General features: G+C 40.0%; 1 protein-coding gene across 1 annotated transcript in view; it reads right to left on the bottom strand.

Moving 5' to 3' along the window:
* Positions 1–337: 337 nt before the first annotated feature.
* Positions 338–23817, bottom strand: part of LOC128640450 (lysine-specific demethylase 2A) — a gene marked incomplete at its 3' end in the record, with an annotated part of 357674 nt that continues 334194 nt past the window's right edge. The window contains 1 exon segment of the mRNA XM_053692929.1: positions 338–496. Coding sequence (XP_053548904.1) covers positions 338–496 — 159 coding nt within the window.

Raw genomic sequence — 23817 nt, 5'->3', positions numbered from 1 at the left:
TAATAGATACATATTGTACTTTTATGAAGGAGTCGGTGTCAGAGGTTTTGTGTTACTACTCCACAGCCCTGTTTTAAACCCTGCAAAAATACATAGTGAATGTCAGCTACGGAATATAGCAATGCAATGCTGAAAGGAATTGGCAGCTACATAAATATGGTGCTATTCATTGGCTTACTGATTAATGCCAACTGAGATTCAGTATTGCATGTATCTTTGCGGGTGTTTAACACATAGTTCTTTAGAAGCAATCGTGAAACACTAAAATGTTATAAATCATTAGGTTGTTTTATTTCTACTCTATGTACATTTAAGGTACATGGTTTTCTTGGGTTACCTGGTTTTTCAGAAACTGTTGTGAGGAGATCTCTTATTTGAGCATCTTTGATACCCACAGCCCACCGCAGATCTAGTGTCCGCAAGAGGGGACAGCTGGAGCCACTGAGAGCTGAGACAGCAGACCACGAGCAACCAGCAAGTATTAGATCCTTAAGTCCTAAGAAAAGAAAGTAGAAAAAGTAATGAGTGATGAACATGTTAATTAGAAACACGTGTCTGTCTGGAGCAGAATTAACTTTCTAACTTTCATTCAATCACATACAATAAAATCTAATCATTCCCACAGCAATCTTTACTGTCAAACCACAAACTATATAAGTATGAGAAAATGACTGGCCAGGCTAGCGTTTGTACTCGCATTGTGTTTTTGTATATTAATTCTGTAACATTTTATGTGTATTTTATTGTAATGCCAATACCAATGTTTTCTTTTAAAATGTTTTTGTAATACTCTTGGCATATGCTGTCAGACTTTCATGTCTCATACAGTGGTAAATCTATAGTAGGCTAATACACTAGCCATATCAAATATATCAGTAATCCTTTTGCAGGCCCCATAAGAGTGTTCTAGCCCTTTTAAGTGGCCAGACCTTCGTTCCCCTCAAATAGTACTCTGGCATTTCTTGATTTTGACTATAGACTTATTTCACGGTTTCCCCTTTAAAATGCCGCTATTATATTTCTGTGTGTATATATATATATATATGTTTCCAGTCTCCTGTATAAAATGATTAAAATGTTATTATTTTTTGTCCCACATTACAATTGGTTCATGTGAGACAGCCCTTTATCATTGTGGGAAGTCATTCTTCTATATATTTCAACTTACTTTATTAAAATGTGAGGTTGACCTTTTATATGTTTGAACTAATCTGTGACGTAAAATATATGATTGCGTATGTCTACTAATGTGTTTAATACCACAAAATCTTTTTGTATTCATATGCCAATTACGATACGGATAGTCTCTTATACTCTGTATTAAACCTCAAAAATATAAAAATAAAAAAAATGTTTTTGTGATTTTGCACTGTCATTTTCTCATATTTATATGATTTTTGCTTTATTTTATAGATAGCAGCAAGACACCTGTAAGATAAAGTGGATTTATATAGATTCTAAGTAGTTGTCTACTCATTGTTCTAATAACATACCAGTTTTTTAGTTTGGCAACTCTCACTGTTTTATCTACAACCTATATAACATATTTTAAAATTTCCTATTTGCCAAGTTCAAAAACATCCTTTTAGCTTAAAGGAAAATGAAACCCAAAATGTTATATTCATAAATCAGAGATTAGATACAATTTTATAAAAAGTTTACAATTAACTTCTATTGTAAAATTTGCTTTGTTCTTTTGGTATTCTTTGTTGAAGAACATGACTAGGTAGGCAATGTGCATTATGTGCCTGGAGCACAGCAAGGCAGCAGTTTGTGAAAACACTGATGCTCTCTAGTGCGCTTGTAAACGTAGAATGGTTAAAAACATGCACAACTGCTGCCATATAGTGCTCTAGAATCTGGCACATGCCTGAGCCTACCTACCTGCTTTTCAAAAAAGGATACCAAAAGATCAAAGTAAATTTGTAGCTGAAGTGGAAGTGTTTTTTTAAAATAAAAATATACAGTATATATTTTATACTCTCTGAATCATGAAAGAAAAATCTTGTTTCATGTCCCTTTAAATATTCTGCAGCTATATATGTAATCCGACAACTGAAAAATTAACTCAGTATAACAAAGGAAGATTAAAGGGGCATGAGACACACATTTTTTCTTTCATGAAACAGATAGAGCATAGAGTTTTAAACAACTTTCCAATTTACTTCTACTACCATTATTCTCTTCATTCTCTTGGAAACCTTTGTTGAAGAAGCATCAATGCACTACTGGGAGCTAGCTTAACACATCAGTAAGCCAATGACATGGGGCATATATGAGAAGCCAACAAACAGCAGCTAGCACTCAGCTCCTGAGCCTACCTAAATATGCCTTTCAACAAAGCATACCAAGAGAACTAAACAAAAAGGAAATTTATGCTTACCTGATAAATTTTTCTTTTAAGATATGACGAGTCCACGGATTTCATCCTTACTTATGGGATATCGCCTCCTGGTCAGCAGGAGGAGGCAAAGAGCACCACAGCAGAGCTGTATATATAGCTCCTCCCTTTCCTCCCACTCCAGTCATTCGACCGAAGTTAGAAAGAGAAAGGAAAAGCCAAGGTGCAGAGGTGACTGAAGTTTAACAAAAATAAAGACCTGTCTTAGAAAATGACAGGGTGGGCCGTGGACTCGTCATATCGTAAAAAAAAATAATATATCAGGTAAGCATACATTTCCTTTTCTTTTACAAGATATGACGAGTACACGGATTTTATCCTTATTTATGGGATACAATACCAAAGCTATAGGACACGGATGAAAAGGAGGGACAAGACGGGAACATAAACGGAAGGCACCACTGCTTGAAGAACCTTTCTCCCAAAAACAGCCTCGGACGAGGCAAAAGTATCAAATTTGGAAAATTTGGAAAAAGTGTGAAGAGACAACCAAGTTGCAGCCTTGCAAATCTGTTCAACAGAAGCATAATTTTTAAAGGCCCATGAGGAAGCCACAGCCCTAGTAGAATGAGCCGTAATTCTTTCAGGAGGCAGCTGTCCAGGAGTCTCATATGCAAAACGGATGATACTCTTCAGCCAAAAAGAAAGAGAAGTAGCCGTAGCTTTCTGGCCCCTACGTTTCCCAGAAAAAACAACAAATAATGAAGATGATTGAAGAATCTAAACTAACACCTCACTTTACCTCTTCCTATCACTAACACAGGCAAATAGAATGACTGGGGTGGGAGGGAAGGGAGGAGCTATATATACAGCTCTGCTGTGGTGCTCTTTGCCGCCTCCTGCTGACCAGGAGGCGATATCCCATAAGTAAGGATGAAATCCGTGGACTCGTCATATCTTGTAAAAGAAATGGTATGCCCTTTAGGAATCATGAAGGAAATATTTTGGATTTCATGACCCTTTAAAGTTGTTTCTTTGTGGCATCTAAAAGTATTTTAAAATGCATTGGTTTCATTTTTCTATGCTTCTGAGTTGTGCGAGTTTCCACTAACAGACCTGTATGCGTTGGCATTATAGTATGAGTATTCTGCCTCTACAGATGACCAAGCAAACAATACCAGTTAATTTTAAAACCAATTTAAACAGCTTTAACACATTTCTATATCTTGCCCCATTACCCAGGGTAACAGTTTGGCCCTCCCTGGTTATACTCATCAGTGAGAAGATTAAACCGCAATATTAAAAAAAAACAGACCATAAACAAAACACAAAGATACTGCAAAACGTACAAAATTTATTTACGATAATAACAAACAGATTATCTGTCTTGCAAATGGATTGTGTTATTTTAACAAACCACATCCAAACGTTAGAGGTTTTCGTTAAACCCCAGCCTTATCGAATAGTAGCACAACTTCTTGACTTTTATGAAAATCAGAGATAAGGCTAGGCAGATAGAGCTTGTGATTCTGTAACACGCCTGGATGACATGATAGCCACCAAAAAGACAGTAATAAACCAAAAAGAAACTTCAGATATGGGCTCAAAAATGCGTCAAATAAAGCCAAAGGGAAAGTCGCAAGATGGCACAAAGTCTGGAAGAACTGAATTACTATAGGCTTCCAAGCACATCAAGAGTTGGTGCACCATCATAAAAAAAATACAAGTAGCTGGGATCATTGGATATTTGTTGTGGATTCATTAGGCTGAATCAACCAGAGAAAGTATCCCAGATTCTGTAACAAAACATTAGATATTGACATTTTCCTGGTCTGTAAAATTAATAAATAAATAAAATAAAAACGTCTGAAATATTGATTTGCTGTAACAAGGAGCTCAGCAACCATGCTGTCAACTTGAATCATTATGTATCTGGTGGAGGAATGAACCCTGATATAAAATGTCCTGCGACACAGGAAGAAACCAAGGAGGAAGGATTGCTCAGACTCTGAACCAGAGGAAACCATGGACCGTGAGGCCAGAAAGACAGAATCAAAATGAATGTTTCCCTTTCTCTTAGCAGATGGAGAATGAGTGGAAACACATAAAATCAGGTTTAACTCCAATTTCTAGGACAGGGCATCCACTCCCAAACCTGTGGCGTCGGAAAGGGACTGAAAAACTGTAATCTGATTATTTAGATTGGAGGTCATGAGACTAATTTCTGGAACACTCCATCTGCCTATAATTAATTGGAACAGTTTCTTATGAAGCTGCTATTTCATTGGAGAAAACCACCTCCTGCTGAGAAAATCTGCTCTGATATTCAGGGACCTTGGAATGTGTTCGGCAGGTAGAAGCTGGACATGGTGTTGAACCCAAACAAAGATTAATGACACCTCCTGTAATACAGACTCCTTATTCCCCCTTGGGACTGGAGGTAGGCTGCTGCCATTCTGTTGTCTGTCACCATCTTCCCCGAGATGAAAAATTTAAAGTAGATCAGTGCTTGAAAAATGTATATAAATTTGCAGGTAAAGTAATTAAAGTACATATTCAATTTTGTCTCTATCCCAACTTGTTTTATGTCCCTTTAATATCCGCCTTATGCAAAAGGCTCATGCATGGAGGAGCATGCAGGACCTTCAAAACCAAATTAATTCCAATGTTCAGAAATTGGCTTAAAGGGACATAAAACCCACATTTTTTCTTTCATGATTTAGATAGAACATAACATTTCAAACAACTTTCTAAATTTACTTCTATTATCGTATTTTCTTCGTTTTCTTGTTATCCTTATTTGAAAAGCAGAAATCTAAGTTCAGGCGTGTGCATGTGTCTGCAGTACTATATGGCAGCGGTTTTGCAACAATGTTATACATAAGCAGGAGCACTAGATGGCAGCACTTGCCTGAAGCACTACACGACAGGAAATAGTGCTGCCATCTGGTGCTACTGCTAATGTAAAACATTGTTGCAAAACTGCTGCTATATAGTGCTGCAGACACGTGCACACTCCTGAGCTTATATTTCTTCTTTTCCACAAAGAATAACAAGAAAACTAAGAAAATTTGATAATAGAAGTAAAATTAGAAAGTGGTTTAAAATGTTATGTTCTATCTTAATCATAAAAAAAAAGGGTTTTATGTCCCTTTAATATGTGCCAAAGCCTGAACTTTTGTTCAGGCTTTGGCACGTATTAAAGGGACATAAAACCAAAAAGATTAGCATTCTTCCAATGGAACAAACTGAAAGAGCAGAAATCTGAAAGAACTGGCAGATAAACCATACTGTAAGAACTGCAAAAGCCTAGGAATTCTAAAAGTATTTCTGAAAAAGCCATAATCTATCCATCAATAAATGATAAATCTTCCTTGTCAGGCTTACTATCCTGAATCAATGTCTCAACCACAGAATCTGAAAAACCCCTCTGCCTAACTGTTTAATCTCCATGTCATCAAGCTTAGAGACATGGATCCGTATGGAAAAACGGACCTTGAGACAGAAGGAAGAGGCTATGGAGGGAAACTGGACATCTGTACCAGATCTGCATACAAAACTCTGTGAGGTTAGGCTGGAGCAATCAGAATGACTGATTACTCCTTTTTCCTGATTTGGGAAATTACTCTGCGAAGAATCAGATGAGGAAACACAAAGGCAAGGACCAAGGTGCTACTAGAGCATCTACATATTCTGTCCGAGGATCTCTGATCCTCGTAAAGTACTAGGAAGTTTTGTTTTTTGGCTAGGGAATCGAGTTCCTCTCTGATGATTGATATGGGCCACTACAGTCACAATTTGTGATTGAAAACAGAGATGAGACTCCCTTTTCAACAGAGGCCAACTCTGAAGAGTTCTGAAAATAGCACAGAGTTCTAAAAGATTTATTGGCAACCTTGCCTCCTGATGAGCCAAAACCCTGTGCCATCAAAGAACCCCAGATGGCCTCTAACATGTAAGACTTGCATCTGTAGTGATCACAGTCCAAATAGGACAAGCAAAATAAGCCCATTCTGGGATTCAGAAAAATCTTTTGAGACAGCCGAGTATGATCCTTGTACCATTGGCGACGCATACAAAGCTGAAGAGGCATCATGCGAAAACAAGCAAATGGAATAGCATTTGATGCAGCAATCAGGAGACCTAATACCTCCATACAAAGAGCAACTGAGGGAAAAGAAAGACAGAAGGTCTGAAATCTAAGTTGCTTCTTGCGAAGCAAAAAATAGCTAAGCTAAATCTTCTAATGGTTTCCCTGATACAACTACAGAAAGATACAAATGGAGAAAATATAAATATTGGTATGTACCGCTTTAATGAGTAAACTATAATAAGTAGTTTAAGAAATGTATACAAAACATAATTTATGTAAGAATTTACCTGATAAATTAATTTCTTTCATATTGTCAAGAGTCCATGAGCTAGTGACGTATGGGATATACATTCCTACCAGGAGGGGCAAAGTTTCCCAAACCTCAAAATGCCTATAAATACACCCCTCACCACACCCACAAATCAGTTTAACGAATAGCCAAGAAGTGGGGTGATAAGAAAGGAGCGAAAGCATCAACAAGGAATTGGAATAATTGTGCTTTATACAAAAGAATCATAACCACCATAAAAAGGACTCTTGCCAATATGAAAGAAATTAATTTATCAGGTAAATTCTTACATAAATTATGTTTTCTTTCATGTAATTGGCAAGAGTCCATGAGCTAGTGACGCATGGGATAGCAAATACCCAAGATGTGGAACTCCACGCAAGAGTCACTAGAGAGGGAGGGATAAAAATAAAGACAGCCAATTCCGCTGTAAAATTAATCCACAACCCAAATCAAAAGTTTTAATCTTATAATGAAAAAAACTGAAATTATAAGCAGAAGAATCAAACTGAAACAGCTGCCTGAAGTACTTTTCTACCAAAAACTGCTTCTGAAGAAGAGAAAACATCAAAATGGTAGAATTTAGTAAAAGTATGCAAATAGGACCAAGTTGCTGCTTTGCAAATCTGATCAACAGAAGCTTCATTCTTAAAAGCCCAGGAAGTGGAAACTGACCTAGTAGAATGAGCCGTAATCCTCTGAGGCGGGGAATTACCCGACTCCAAATAGGCATGATGAATCAAAAGCTTTAACCAAGATGCCAAAGAAAAGGCAGAAGCCTTCTGACCTTTTCTAGAACCAGAAAAGATAACAAATAGACTAGAAGTCTTCCTGAAAACTTAATGGCTTCAACATAAAATTTCAAAGCTCTTACCACATACAAAGAATGTAAGGATCTCTCCAGAAAATTCTTAGGATTAGGACACAAAGAAGGGACAACAATTTCTCTAGTAATGTTGTTGGAGTTCACCACTATAGGTAAAAAAATTAAACTAAGTCCACAAAACCGCCTTATCCTGATGAAAAATCAGAAAAGAAAACACAAGAAAGAGCAGATAATTCAGAAACTCTTCTAGCAGAAGAGATGGCCAAAAGGAACAATACTTTACAATAAAGTAATTTAATGTCCAGAGAATGCATAGGCTCAAACGGAGGAGCCTGTAAACACTTCAAAACCAAATTTAAGACTCCAAGGAGGAGAAATTGATTTAAATGACAGGCTTAATACGAACTAAAGCCTGAACAAAACGGTGAATATCAGGAAGATTAGCAATCTTTCTGTGAATAAAACAGAAAGAGCAGAGATTTGTCCCTGCAAGGAACTTGCAGACAATACCTTATCCAAACCATCCTGAAGAAACTGTAAAATTCTTGCAACTCTAAAAGAATGCCAAGAAAATTTATGAGAAGAACACCATGAAATGTAAGTCTTCCAAACCCGATAATAAATCTTTCAAGAGACAGATTTACGAGCTTATAACATAGTATTAATCACTGAGTCAAAGAAACCTCTATGACTTAGCACTAAGTGATCAATTCCCATACCTTCAAATTTAATGATTTGAAAATCTGATAGAAAAACGGACCTTAAGACAGTAGGTCTTCAGTAGGTTAAAGAACGAAAACGATTTAGAAGCTCTATATTTACCCTTAGGTCTCTTATTACCTTGGAAAGAAAGAGATAGCAATCTAGACTTAAAAAGTCATATCAGCAGTCCAAGATTTAAGCCTCAAAACTCTTGTAGCTAAAAATAGCTAAAGACATAAATCTAACATCAATCTTGATGATATCAAAAAATGGCATCAGAACTGATTAGTATGTTGCAGTAAGCGAACAATACTAGATAAATCAGAATCCGATTATTGTTGAGCTAAATCTCCAACAAAAAAGTTGATACAGCTGCAAGATCAGCCAAAGAAATTACAGGCCTGAGATGACCTGAATATAAATAAGCTTTCCTTAGATAAGATACAATTTCCCATCTGAAGGATCTTAAAATAAATACTATTTTTCATAGAAATAGTAGTACGTTTAGCAAGAGTAGAGATAGCCCCATTAACTTTGGGGATCTTTTCCCAAAACTCCAAACTGCTGGCAAAGGATACAAATTCTTTTTTTTTTTTTTTTTTTAAAAAAACCTTAAAGGAGGAATAAAAGAAGTACCAGACCTATTCCATTCCCTAGTATTAGGAACTGGAAAAAAACCTCTGAAGTAACCACAGGAGGTTAATAAACAGAATTTAAATGATAGCTAGCCTCCTCAATATCCAATATAATCAATACTTCAACAAAGAACAAATGTACTCAATTGAAAAATAAAAAAGTAGACATTGTTAGTGTCAATATCTGATGAAGGATATTCTGAATCAGATAAATCCTCATGAGAGAAGGATAATTCAGTATGTTATAGGTCATATGAAAATTCATCAACTAAAACGAGGTTTTTTTTTTTTTTTTTAAAAAAAGACCTTACATTTTATTAGAAGGCGGGGTTGGCAGACAAAGCCTTCTGAATAGAATCAAAAAAATATTCTTATAAACTCCCAGGTATATCTAGTACATAGATGTTAAAAGAATAGCAACAGACAATGCATCAATACTGATTGACATTTTCTCTGCATGTAAAAGTTTATCATGATAACTTATTACAAACCACAGCTTAAGATAAAAATTCATAACATTAAAATAAATGAACTTAGCTTTGGTAGGACTGATATCAGTCAGCAGGAATCCAACAGTGTTTTCTGATACAGGAACAGTTTTGAGATATCTTGCAAATGTAAGAGAAAAAACAACATATAAAGCAAAATATAAATTTCCTTATATGACAGTTTCAGGAATGGGAAGAAAATGCAAAACAAAATAAGCCTCTGGAAACCAGAAGCAAAAAGAAATGAATTCTTAAATAATGTCAAAAGTTTGGCGCCAAGTATGACACCCACAACTGACAAAATATTTTGCAACAAACACGTGCGTCATAGATGACGCAAACACGTGAAAAAACTCGGCACCAACTAAGACGCCGGAAATGACGAAGTTACGTCAATAAACTTAATTCTCGCAATAAATTATAGCATTTTGCGCTTCCGCGAGCCTAACAGCCCGCAATTTAGAAAGAGTCAATTTGAAAATTTCAGGTAAGAATTTTTTTTTTTAATATGCATTTCCCAAATATGAAACTGACAGTCTGAAAAAAAGTAAACATACTGATAACCTGAATCATGGCAAATATAAGTACAAACATATATTTAGAACTTTAAATATAACGTGCCAAACCATAGCTAAGAGTGTCTTAAATAAAAGAAACATACTTACCAAAAGACACTCATCTACATAAAGTAGATAGCCAAACCAGTACTGAAACGAGAATCAGCAGAGGTAATGGTATATAAGAGTATATCGTCGATCTGAAAAGGGAGGTAGGAGATGAATCTCTACGACCGATAACAGAGAACCTATTAAATAGATCCCCGTTAGGATGACCATTGCATTCAATAGGTGATACTCCCTTCACATCCCTCTGTCATTCACTGCACTCTGAGAGGAACCGGGCTTCAGCATGCTGAGAAGCGCATATCAACGTAGAAATCTAGCACAAACTTACTTCACCACCTCCATAGGAGGCAGTTTGTAAAACTGAATTGTGGTTGTGGTGGGGGGTGTATTTATAGGCATTTTGAGATTTGGCAAACTTTGCCCCTCCTGGTAGGAATGTATATCCCATACGTCACTAGCTTATGGACTCTTGCCAATTACATGAAAGAAATAAAATTGCTAATTTAAAGTAATGATCTAAAATCAAACTTTGGTTTTAGGTGCAATGAAGGCTTTAGTGATATACCCTCTCATCGAGAAACCAAGTCTTTGTAATTTTCCTTATTGTGACCTGGGTAGGGGAAATCTACATAGGATCTGTATTGTTCAGATTAAAGTTTTGAAATCGGAATCAAAGTACAAATAAAGTTCAGAGTAAAATTCAAAGTCACCTACTATTTGCCGTGTAAATCCTCGTAGACCAATCTTGGAGCATGCGTTAGTTACCCACCACTGAACTGCTTTAGCGTCTGCCTCCTTGCTGCGGGATAGTTTCCAAATTCACTCCACTGGGTCTACGGGTGATTTGTGATGTATATTTCAGTTATTCTGTTTGATAGTATAGTGCACCTAAGGCTTTACTGCACAATACTTCAGGTTGAAGTTCGATTTTACACAGCACAATAGTGCTCATCGTCAGTTGTTTCATATTATAAACAAAGACATCTCAGGACATTGTAACAGGTTGGCCAACCTTGTAGAATAATATTTTAATAAGCTTGAATTTAGATCATTGCTTTAAGAAAGTTATACAAATAAAATTACTAATTTAAACGACTTCTTATATGTTACTAATTAATTATTAGATAATTGTAAACAGGCATACAACTGAAAAAAGGTTGCTCCTTCCCTGTGTTCAAAGTAAAGATTACTGCTTTAGGAGAATAACATCGAGTGATAATATATCAAGGCTAGCATAACTACATTTAAACTATTTCTTTATTAGTTAAACTAACAAACAGTCATACCAGCTGCGCTTTTAAAAACACTTAAACCTTAACACTTTATAAAGTGGAGAATGTATGTGCTCATCAATACCGGGACTACTGCAGCAGACTAGGAAATAAATATTGGCTAGGCCCCTTCAATCCAGGAGCCACTTTACTACAGTGATCGTCTAAGCTGCAGAATACAGATATATAGGTACCAATATAAGTTAAATCATTTAGGTTAAGATAAGCTTTTAAAAAACTTAGAGACTAAGCTTCCCTAAGGGAATAAACATTTTATAGTGATTTCAATAAATATACCTTTTTACAACAAACATAATTAACACCGATAGGAAAGTGTTCCGGAGGCCCAGGTTCTAGGGAGGATTTAGGGACAGAATCAGAAGGCTCCATTTATTGCAAAAAAAAATCTACAAAAACGTAGAAACCCCCCCACAAATGGTTATATCCCCAAAATAAGAGCTCTTGTGGAAAACAAACCCCCTCCAAAAGTAGCTCTTTAAAAACGTACTAGACCAAAGTTAGCGCACTAAGAAGTTAGGAACGCGCGTCAACAAGTAGGAAAACAAGTGAGCTCTAAGCATGCGAAAAACCTGAGGTGTGTAAATCCCAAAGGCTTGCATGTGCTATCCCAAAGGCTTATAGAGTGCCAAATATTAAAAACAATACTTACCAATAGACACTCAACTACTGGGAAAACCAGTAATAAGCCAAACCAGTGCTGAAAGAGGATATGGAACAGGAGTATACTGAATACCCAGCGGACTAAATACATATAGAGAGAAGCGCACTCACAGGAACAAAGAACTAGCTCAATACCATTGTTAGCCTATTCTATGGCGATTTACCACCTGGGTGCAGCTTCTTTTAGCCCAGTAATGCTGTTCACAGAGTAGAACTTTCCAGTAGTATATCAGTCTAATCCCGCCTATTACGGTCAGTTCAGCGCCAAAATATCAGGCAATTCCTCTCTGAACAAGGAACACAGCAACCCCAGACGACCCAGCAGAAAGAGGCAAAGGACAAGTCCCTGTGACAGCCATGAAAAAGATTCCCTACCCTTACTCCATACACAACCCTCTGGCAACCATTGCACTCTGAGGGAAATGGGCCTCTACTCAGTCTGAGAACCCCTCTCACTGAAGAGTAACATGCACATCTTCATTCTTCACATTCTACCAGCAGAGGCAGACAAGACTAGTCTCCAGTATGGTAGGAGTGGTTTTGATAGAGCTCTTGGGGGTTTGGGAATCTTGGCCGCCTCCTAGAGGCCAGAAAGTATAATTCCCAAGAGTAATGGATCGTGGACTCTCATCACTGTATGAAAGAAATGGCACTGTAATGGATGCATTCTCCATCTTGCACACTACACCAGGTGAACTACTGAAGACGTGTTCTAACATCTTCATCCATTGGTGTACTGTAATTTTTGCAGAAACGGTACTCTTGCAAGAAGCAGAGAAACCAGACCCTCCAGCATCTTTAATTGGGAACCCATAAAAAACAATGTTTGGGTTGGACGCAAATGACTCATGAAAATGTATAAGCATGGTTGCCACTGAAGCAACTGAAATACACTTCTTTGAAAAGCTTGTTCTACCGATTTTGCTATTAGAAGGATATCGTCTAGATAGTGGATAGCAAACAACCCTTTGAGCTAAAGTTCTGCCACCAGAGGAACTAATAATTTTGTGAACACATGCAGAGCAGTAGAAATGTCAAAGGGCAGAGTTGCAAACTGGAACTGATGATTTCCAACAGTGACTCCTGCAATGGAAATATTTAATGTAAGCGTCTTTGAGGCTGATTAACAGTAGATATGCTGCTAGAGGCAGCAGACTAATGACTTAGAGCAAAAGACTCCATCTTTAAACTTTGTAATACCAAAAAGGAATTTAGCCTTTGCAGATCCAGAACAGGCCTCAAAGAACGATCCCTTTTCTTTATAAGGAGGAGAGTAGAATCCCAGATTGTAAAGATGTTTATGTACCTCTTGAATAACCTGCTCGCTCAAAAGCTTGACAAAAAACTGGTAGATGGCATTTAATGCAACAGGATCGTTTGGGGAGTGGTGAAGTTTCTTTCTGAATTATAGGAAATGCCTGGTCAACAGCAGACTGAGGGACCAAGATTCCAAAATATTGGATGTCTAAACTTTAATTTGGAGAGTCTGCCTCCCAGCAGAAGGGTTTGGGCAGGTAAACTATAATTGCTTCTTTGCTTGATGAGCTGGAAAAAAACATAATTTATGCTTACCAGAAAAATTCCTTTCCTTCCGGATAGGGAGAGTCCACGGCTTCATTCCTTACTGTTGGGAAATACAACACCTGGCGACCAGGAAGAGGCAAAGACACCCCAGTCAAAGGCTTAAATATCCCTCTTACTTCCTCATTACCCCAGTGATTCTGCCGAGGGAACAAGGAAAAGTAGGAGAAACATTAGGGTATAAATGGTGCCAAAAAATAAAAAAATAATTAATAGGGGACCGCCCATAGACAAGAAAAAACGGGCAGGGGCTGAGGACTCTCCTTAACCGGAAGGAAAGGAATTTATCTTGTAAGCATAAATTATGTTTTCCTTCTTAAGATAGGGAGAGTCCACGGCTTCATTCCTTACTGTTGGGAAATACAACACATGGCGACCAAAAGGAGGCAAATACACCCCAGTCAAAGGCTTAAATATCCCTCCCACTTCCTCATTACCCCAGTGATTCTGCCGAGGAAACAAGGAAAAGTAGGAGAAACAGGGTATAAATGGTGCCAAAGAATAAAATAAATAATACGGGACTGCCCATAGACAAGAAAAAAAAAGTGTGGGGGCCGTGGACTCTCCCTAACCGTAAGGAAAATAATTTATCTTGTAAGCATAAATTATGTTTTCCTTCTTAAGATAGGGAGGGTCCACGGCTTCATTCCTTACTGTTGGGAAAACTATACCCAAGCTCCACAGGACACAGAATAAATAATGGGAGGGAACAAAAAGGAAGAGACGGACCCTATTGTGAGGGCGCCACAGTCTGCAAAACTTTTCTCCCGAAAGCTGCTTCAGCCGAAGCAAAAACATCAAACTTGTAAAATTTTGAAAAAGTATGTAAAGACCAGGTAGCCGCCTTGCAAATCTGATCCATAGAGGCTTCGTTCTTAAGGGCCCAAGAGGAAGTCACTGCTCTAGTTCAATGAGCAGTTATCCTCTCAGGAGGACAATGTCCCGCTGTCTCGTAAGCAAAGTGGACGACACTCCTTAACCAAAAAGATAGGGAAGTCGAAATAGCCTTCTGTGCCTTACGCTTCCCCGAATAGACAACAAACATTGTCTAAACTTCTTAGCAGCCTGAAGATTGAACTTCAAGGTGTGAACCACATCCAAATTGTGAAGTAAGCATTCCTTCGATGAAGGAGGATTAGGACACAAGGAAGCAACCACAATCTCCTGATTAATGTTGCGATCTGATACAACCTTAGGAAGAAAACCTAATTTAGTACGTAAAACTGCCTGATCTGCATGAAAAATCAGATAAGGGGGCTCACATTGCAAAGCAGAGATCTCAGAAACTATGCATGCAGAGGCAATAGCCAATAAAGAGAACCTTCCAAGATAACAATTTAATGTCAACGGAATGCAGAGGCTCAAACGGAACCTGTTGCAAAACCAGAAGAACAAGATTTAGGCTCCAAGGAGGAGTCCCAGATCTAAACACAGGTCTGATCCTAATCAGAGCCTTACCAAAGGACTGCACGTCTGGAAGCTCAGCCAGTCTCTTGTGCAATAAAACCGACAGGGCCGAAATCTGTCCCCTCAGGGAACTAGCAGAAAGGCCCTTCTCCAGCACATCCTGGAGAAAAGATAAGATCCTGGCAACCTTAACTCTGTGCCAGGAAAAACCATGCTCTTCACACCAGAATAAGTAGGTCCTCCATACCATGTGGTAGATACCCAGAGTAACTGGTTTACAAGCTTGAATAAGAGGTATCAATGACACTCTCAGAGAAACCTCACTTGGCTAAGACTAAGCGTTCAATCTCCACGCAGTCAGCCTCAGAGAATCTAGATTTTGATGAACAAATGGACCTTGTATCAGCAGGTCTCTGCGACAAGGTAACTTCCATGGAGGAGATGAGGACATCCCCACTCCCCACATGATCCGCGAACCACGTCCTTCGCGGCCACGATGGAACAAGCAAGGTTACTGATACCCACTCCTGCTTGATGCGGGCCACCATTCGAGGAAGAAGCGGTAATGGAGAAAAAAAGATATGAGTTTGAACCTCCAGGGCACTGCTAGTGCATCTATTAGATACGCTTGGGGATCCCTCAACCCCTACCTGGGTAGCTTGGTATTGAGACAGGACTCCATGAGATCTATCTCCGGCGTCCCCCACTTGCTGCATATCTCTACAAACACCTCGGGATGGAGAAACCATTCCCCTGGATGGAAGGATTGCCTGCTGAGAAAATCTGTCTCCCGATTGTACACACCCGGAATGTGGATCGCTGACAGCGAACAGCAGTGGGCCTCCGCCCACTCCAGAATCTGAGATACTTCCTTCATCGCCAAGGAACTTCTTGTTCCCCCCTGATGGTTGATGTAAGCCACCGAGGTTATATTGTCTGATTGGAATCTGATAAACTGGGACAAACCCAGAAGTGGCCAAGCCTGCAAGGCCTTGAAGATTGACCATTTTTCCAAAATATTATTCGGGAGGGAGGACCCCTGTGCCTTCCTGGCACCCCAAACAGCTCCCCATCCGGACAGGCTTGCGTCCGTAGTCACAATCTCTCAGGATGGTCTTAAAGGGACAGTCAACACAAAAATAGTTTTAACATATCTATAAAGTTGCCCTAGATTGTTTTTTCCAAATATATGCCAGTTTTCAATGCTAATCCGTTTTCAAGTTAAATCACTTTTCCCCCTGCTGCCGTTTTAAAATGTCTGTGTAGCTCCGCCCCTTTTTCGTCATCCGTGACATCATTAAAATCCTGGATTCTTGTAACCTTTTTTTTTTTAAACCGTTTTTCGCGCATGTGCAATGCGCCTATTGTACTCTGGCCACTTTTTCACACAGGAACAAAAACACTGGCTCATAATGTGAGCGGATCCTATTTGCAGCGTACCTGTTTCCTGTGCTCCCCTCCTGAAGCAGTTCACAGGACTTATCGATTCCCACATTGTATTATTTCTCAAAGTGTATGGTAAGTCTCTGTTTAAAGAAAAAACTATTCACAACTATTCACACAGTAATTTGAATCTTATCTGTATTCCTGTCTGTCAAGTCACAAGGTATGCCACTGTGTTCCAGTGTTGCCAAGTCACAGAGCATTACTAGTCCATCTTGTAAAAGGATTAGCCATAGTGTTCTAGTTTTTACAAATCACAGTATCAGTCATTGAACCTCTACTGTACTCTAGTCTGCCAGGACTAGTAATGATCTGTGACTTGGCAACACGGGAACACAGTGGCATACCTTGTGACTTGACAGACAGGAATACAGATGAGATTCAAATTACTGTGTGAATAGTTGTTTTTCTTTAAACAGAGACTTACCATGCATTTTGAGAAGTAATACAATGTGGGAATCGATAAGTCCTGGGAACTGCTGCAGGAGGGGAGCATAGGAAACAGGTAAGCTGCAAATAGGATCCGCTCACATAATGAGCCAGCGTTTTTTGTTCCTGTGTGAAAAACATAATTTATGTAAGAACTTACCTGATAAATTCATTTCTTTCATATTAGCAAGAGTCCATGAGCTAGTGACGTATGGGATATACATTCCTACCAGGAGGGGCAAAGTTTCCCAAACCTCAAAATGCCTATAAATACACCCCTCACCACACCCACAATTCAGTTTAACGAATAGCCAAGAAGTGGGGTGATAAAAAAGTGCGAAAGCATATAAAATAAGGAATTGGAATAATTGTGCTTTATACAAAAATCATAACCACCACAAAAAAAGGGCGGGCCTCATGGACTCTTGCTAATATGAAAGAAATGAATTTATCAGGTAAGTTCTTACATAAATTATGTTTTCTTTCATGTAATTAGCAAGAGTCCATGAGCTAGTGACGTATGGGATAATGATTACCCAAGATGTGGATCTTTCCACGCAAGAGTCACTAGAGAGGGAGGGATAAAATAAAGACAGCCAATTCCTGCTGAAAATAATCCACACCCAAAATAAAGTTTAAAGAAAAACATATAAAGCAAAATTTATCAAATTCCTTAAATGACAGTTTCAGGAATGGGAAAAAATGCCAATAAACAAGCTTCTAGTAACCAGAAGCAAAGAAAAAATGTGACGGAAATAATGTGGAGACAAAAGAGACGCCCATATTTTTTTAGCGCCAAATAAGACGCCCACATTATTTGGCGCCTAAATGCTTTTTGGCGACAAAAATGACGCCACATCCGGAACGCCGACATTTTTGGCGCAAAAGGACGTCAAAAAAATGACGCAACTTCCGGCGACACGTATGACGCCGGAAACAGAAAAGATTTTTTGCGCCAAAAAAGTCAGCGCCAAGAATGACGCAATAAAATGAAGCATTTTCAGCCCCCGCGAGCCTAACAGCCCACAGGGAAAAAAGAGTCAAATTTTTTAAGGTAAGAAAAAACAGAATTTATGTTTACCTGATAAATTACTTTCTCCAACGGTGTGTCCGGTCCACGGCGTCATCCTTACTTGTGGGATATTCTCCTCCCCAACAGGAAATGGCAAAGAGCCCAGCAAAGCTGGTCACATGATCCCTCCTAGGCTCCGCCTACCCCAGTCATTCGACCGACGTTAAGGAGGAATATTTGCATAGGAGAAACCATATGATACCGTGGTGACTGTAGTTAAAGAAAATAAATTATCAGACCTGATTAAAAAACCAGGGCGGGCCGTGGACCGGACACACCGTTGGAGAAAGTAATTTATCAGGTAAACATAAATTCTGTTTTCTCCAACATAGGTGTGTCCGGTCCACGGCGTCATCCTTACTTGTGGGAACCAATACCAAAGCTTTAGGACACGGATGATGGGAGGGAGCAAATCAGGTCACCTAGATGGAAGGCACCACGGCTTGCAAAACCTTTCTCCCAAAAATAGCCTCAGAAGAAGCAAAAGTATCAAACTTGTAAAATTTGGTAAAAGTGTGCAGTGAAGACCAAGTCGCTGCCCTACATATCTGATCAACAGAAGCCTCGTTCTTGAAGGCCCATGTGGAAGCCACAGCCCTAGTGGAATGAGCTGCGATTCTTTCGGGAGGCTGCCGTCCGGCAGTCTCGTAAGCCAATCTGATGATGCTTTTAATCCAAAAAGAGAGAGAGGTAGAAGTTGCTTTTTGACCTCTCCTTTTACCGGAATAAACAACAAACATGGAAGATGTTTGTCTAAAATCCTTTGTAGCGTCTAAATAGAATTTTAGAGCGCGAACAACATCCAAATTGTGCAACAAACGTTCCTTCTTTGAAACTGGTTTCGGGCACAGAGAAGGTACGATAATCTCCTGGTTAATGTTTTTGTTAGAAACAACTTTTGGAAGAAAACCAGGTTTAGTACGTAAAACCACCTTATCTGCATGGAACACCAGATAAGGAGGAGAACACTGCAGAGCAGATAATTCTGAAACTCTTCTAGCAGAAGAAATTGCAACCAAAAACAAAACTTTCCAAGATAATAACTTAATATCAACGGAATGTAAGGGTTCAAACGGAACCCCCTGAAGAACTGAAAGAACTAAGTTGAGACTCCAAGGAGGAGTCAAAGGTTTGTAAACAGGCTTGATTCTAACCAGAGCCTGAACAAAGGCTTGAACATCTGGCACAGCTGCCAGCTTTTTGTGAAGTAACACAGACAAGGCAGAAATCTGTCCCTTCAGGGAACTTGCAGATAATCCTTTTTCCAATCCTTCTTGAAGGAAGGATAGAATCTTAGGAATCTTAACCTTGTCCCAAGGGAATCCTTTAGATTCACACCAACAGATATATTTTTTCCAAATTTTGTGGTAAATCTTTCTAGTTACAGGCTTTCTGGCCTGAACAAGAGTATCGATAACAGAATCTGAGAACCCTCGCTTCGATAAGATCAAGCGTTCAATCTCCAAGCAGTCAGCTGGAGTGAGACCAGATTCGGATGTTCGAACGGACCTTGAACAAGAAGGTCTCGTCTCAAAGGTAGCTTCCATGGTGGAGCCGATGACATATTCACCAGATCTGCATACCAAGTCCTGCGTGGCCACGCAGGAGCTATCAAGATCACCGACGCCCTCTCCTGATTGATCCTGGCTACCAGCCTGGGGATGAGAGGAAACGGCGGAATACATAAGCTAGGTTGAAGGTCCAAGGTGCTACTAGTGCATCCACTAGAGCCGCCTTGGGATCCCTGGATCTGGACCCGTAGCAAGGAACTTTGAAGTTCTGACGAGAGGCCATCAGATCCATGTCTGGAATGCCCCACAGTTGAGTGACTTGGGCAAAGATTTCCGGATGGAGTTCCCACTCCCCCGGATGCAATGTCTGACGACTCAGAAAATCCGCTTCCCAATTTTCCACTCCTGGGATGTGGATAGCAGACAGGTGGCAGGAGTGAGACTCCGCCCATAGAATAATTTTGGTCACTTCTTCCATCGCCAGTGAACTCCTTGTTCCCCCCTGATGGTTGATGTACGCAACAGTTGTCATGTTGTCTGATTGAAACCGTATGAACTTGGCCCTTGCTAGCTGAGGCCAAGCCTTGAGAGCATTGAATATCGCTCTCAGTTCCAGAATATTTATCGGTAGAAGAGATTCTTCCCGAGACCAAAGACCCTGAGCTTTCAGGGATCCCCAGACCGCGCCCCAGCCCATCAGACTGGCGTCGGTCGTGACAATGACCCACTCTGGTCTGCGGAAGGTCATCCCTTGTGACAGGTTGTCCAGGGACAGCCACCAACGGAGTGAGTCTCTGGTCCTCTGATTTACTTGTATCCTCGGAGACAAGTCTGTATAGTCCCCATTCCACTGACTGAGCATGCACAGTTGTAATGGTCTTAGATGAATGCGCGCAAAAGGAACTATGTCCATTGCCGCTACCATCAAACCTATCACTTCCATGCACTGCGCTATGGAAGGAAGAGGAACGGAATGAAGTATCCGACAAGAGTCTAGAAGTTTTGTTTTTCTGGCCTCTGTCAGAAAAATCCTCATTTCTAAGGAGTCTATTATTGTTCCCAAGAAGGGAACCCTTGTTGACGGAGATAGAGAACTCTTTTCCACGTTCACTTTCCATCCGTGAGATCTGAGAAAGGCTAGGACGATGTCCGTGTGAGCCTTTGCTTGAGGAAGGGACGACGCTTGAATCAGAATGTCGTCCAAGTAAGGTACTACAGCAATGCCCCTTGGTCCTAGCACAGCTAGAAGGGACCCTAGTACCTTTGTGAAAATCCTTGGAGCAGTGGCTAATCCGAAAGGAAGCGCCACGAACTGGTAATGCTTGTCCAGGAATGCGAACCTTAGGAACCGATGATGTTCCTTGTGGATAGGAATATGTAGATACGCATCCTTTAAATCCACCGTGGTCATGAATTGACCTTCCTGGATGGAAGGAAGAATTGTTCGAATGGTTTCCATTTTGAACGATGGAACCTTGAGAAACTTGTTTAAGATCTTGAGATCTAAGATTGGTCTGAACGTTCCCTCTTTTTTGGGAACTATGAACAGATTGGAGTAGAACCCCATCCCTTGTTCTCCTAATGGAACAGGATGAATCACTCCCATTTTTAACAGGTCTTCTACACAATGTAAGAATGCCTGTCTTTTTATGTGGTCTGAAGACAACTGAGACCTGTGGAACCTCCCCCTTGGGGGAAGCCCCTTGAATTCCAGAAGATAACCTTGGGAGACTATTTCTAGCGCCCAAGGATCCAGAACATCTCTTGCCCAAGCCTGAGCGAAGAGAGAGAGTCTGCCCCCCACCAGATCCGGTCCCGGATCGGGGGCCCACATTTCATGCTGTCTTGGTAGCAGTGGCAGGTTTCTTGGCCTGCTTTCCCTTGTTCCAGCCTTGCATTGGTCTCCAAGCTGGCTTGGCTTGAGAAGTATTACCCTCTTGCTTAGAGGACGTAGCACTTTGGGCTGGTCCGTTTCTACGAAAGGGACGAAAATTAGGTTTATTTTTGGCCTTGAAAGGCCGATCCTGAGGAAGGGCGTGGCCCTTACCCCCAGTGATATCAGAGATAATCTCTTTCAAGTCAGGGCCAAACAGCGTTTTCCCCTTGAAAGGAATGTTAAGTAGCTTGTTCTTGGAAGACGCATCAGCTGACCAAGATTTCAACCAAAGCGCTCTGCGCGCCACAATAGCAAACCCAGAATTCTTAGCCGCTAACCTAGCCAATTGCAAAGTGGCGTCTAGGGTGAAAGAATTAGCCAATTTGAGAGCATTGATTCTGTCCATAATCTCCTCATAAGGAGGAGAATCACTATCGACCGCCTTTACCAGCTCATCGAACCAGAAACACGCGGCTGTAGCAACAGGGACAATGCATGAAATTGGTTGTAGAAGGTAACCCTGCTGAACAAACATCTTTTTAAGCAAACCTTCTAATTTTTTATCCATAGGATCTTTGAAAGCACAACTATCTTCTATGGGTATAGTGGTGCGTTTGTTTAAAGTGGAAACCGCTCCCTCGACCTTGGGGACTGTCTGCCATAAGTCCTTTCTGGGGTCGACCATAGGAAACAATTTTTTAAATATGGGGGGAGGGACGAAAGGAATACCGGGCCTTTCCCATTCTTTATTTACAATGTCTGCCACCCGCTTGGGTATAGGAAAAGCTTCTGGGAGCCCCGGGACCTCTAGGAACTTGTCCATTTTACATAGTTTCTCTGGGATGACCAAATTGTCACAATCATCCAGAGTGGATAATACCTCCTTAAGCAGAGCGCGGAGATGTTCCAACTTAAATTTAAACGTAATCACATCAGGTTCAGCTTGTTGAGAAATGTTCCCTGAATCAGTAATTTCTCCCTCAGACAAAACCTCCCTGGCCCCCTCAGACTGGTTTAGGGGCCCTTCAGAACCATTATTATCAGCGTCGTCATGCTCTTCAGTATCTAAAACAGAGCAGTCGCGCTTACGCTGATAAGTGTGCATTTTGGCTAAAATGTTTTTGACAGAATTATCCATTACAGCCGTTAATTGTTGCATAGTAAGGAGTATTGGCGCGCTAGATGTACTAGGGGCCTCCTGAGTGGGCAAGACTCGTGTAGACGAAGGAGGGAATGATGCAGTACCATGCTTACTCCCCTCGCTTGAGGAATCATCTTGGGCATCATTGTCATTGTCACATAAATCACATTTATTTAAATGAGAAGGAACTCTGGCTTCCCCACATTCAGAACACAGTCTATCTGGTAGTTCAGACATGTTAAATAGGCATAAACTTGATAACAAAGTACAAAAAACGTTTTAAAATAAAACCGTTACTGTCACTTTAAATTTTAAACTGAACACACTTTATTACTGCAATTGCGAAAAAATATGAAGGAATTGTTCAAAATTCACCAAAATTTCATCACAGTGTCTTAAAGCCTTAAAAGTATTGCACACCAAATTTGGAAGCTTTAACCCTTAAAATAACGGAACCGGAGTCGTTTTTAACTTTAACCCCTTTACAGTCCCTGGTATCTGCTTTGCTGAGACCCAACCAAGCCCAAAGGGGAATACGATACCAAATGACGCCTTCAGAAAGTCTTTTCTATGTATCAGAGCTCCTCACACATGCGACTGCATGTCATGCCTCTCAAAAACAAGTGCGCAACACCGGCGCGAAAATGAGGCTCTGCCTATGATTTGGGAAAGCCCCTAAAGAATAAGGTGTCTAAAACAGTGCCTGCCGATATAAACCCAGATTAAATGATTCCTCAAGGCTAAATATGTGTTAATAATGAATCGATTTAGCCCAGAAAAAGTCTACAGTCTTAATAAGCCCTTGTGAAGCCCTTATTTACTATCTTAATAAACATGGCTTACCGGATCCCATAGGGAAAATGACAGCTTCCAGCATTAGAGTGTGTCATACCTCAAGCAGCCAGAGACTGCTCACTGTTCCCCCAACTGAAGTTAATTCCTCTCAACAGTCCTGTGTGGAACAGCCATGGATTTTAGTAACGGTTGCTAAAATCATTTTCCTCATACAAACAGAAATCTTCATCTCTTTTCTGTTTCTGAGTAAATAGTACATACCAGCACTATTTTAAAATAACAAACTCTTGATTGAATAATAAAAACTACAGTTAAACACTAAAAAACTCTAAGCCATCTCCGTGGAGATGTTGCCTGTACAACGGCAAAGAGAATGACTGGGGTAGGCGGAGCCTAGGAGGGATCATGTGACCAGCTTTGCTGGGCTCTTTGCCATTTCCTGTTGGGGAGGAGAATATCCCACAAGTAAGGATGACGCCGTGGACCGGACACACCTATGTTGGAGAAAATGATTGATTCAAATGCATTATCCCAAATATGAAACTGACTGTCTGAAAATAAGGAATGTTGAACATCCTGAGTCAAGGCAAATAAATGTTTGAATACATAT

Source organism: Bombina bombina, chromosome 9, assembly GCF_027579735.1.
Source record: "Bombina bombina isolate aBomBom1 chromosome 9, aBomBom1.pri, whole genome shotgun sequence".
In the NCBI taxonomy this organism is placed as follows: Eukaryota; Metazoa; Chordata; class Amphibia; order Anura; family Bombinatoridae; genus Bombina; species Bombina bombina.
The sequence above is the reverse complement of the archived record's forward strand: the minus strand, read 5'-3'. Positions and strand labels throughout refer to the sequence as shown.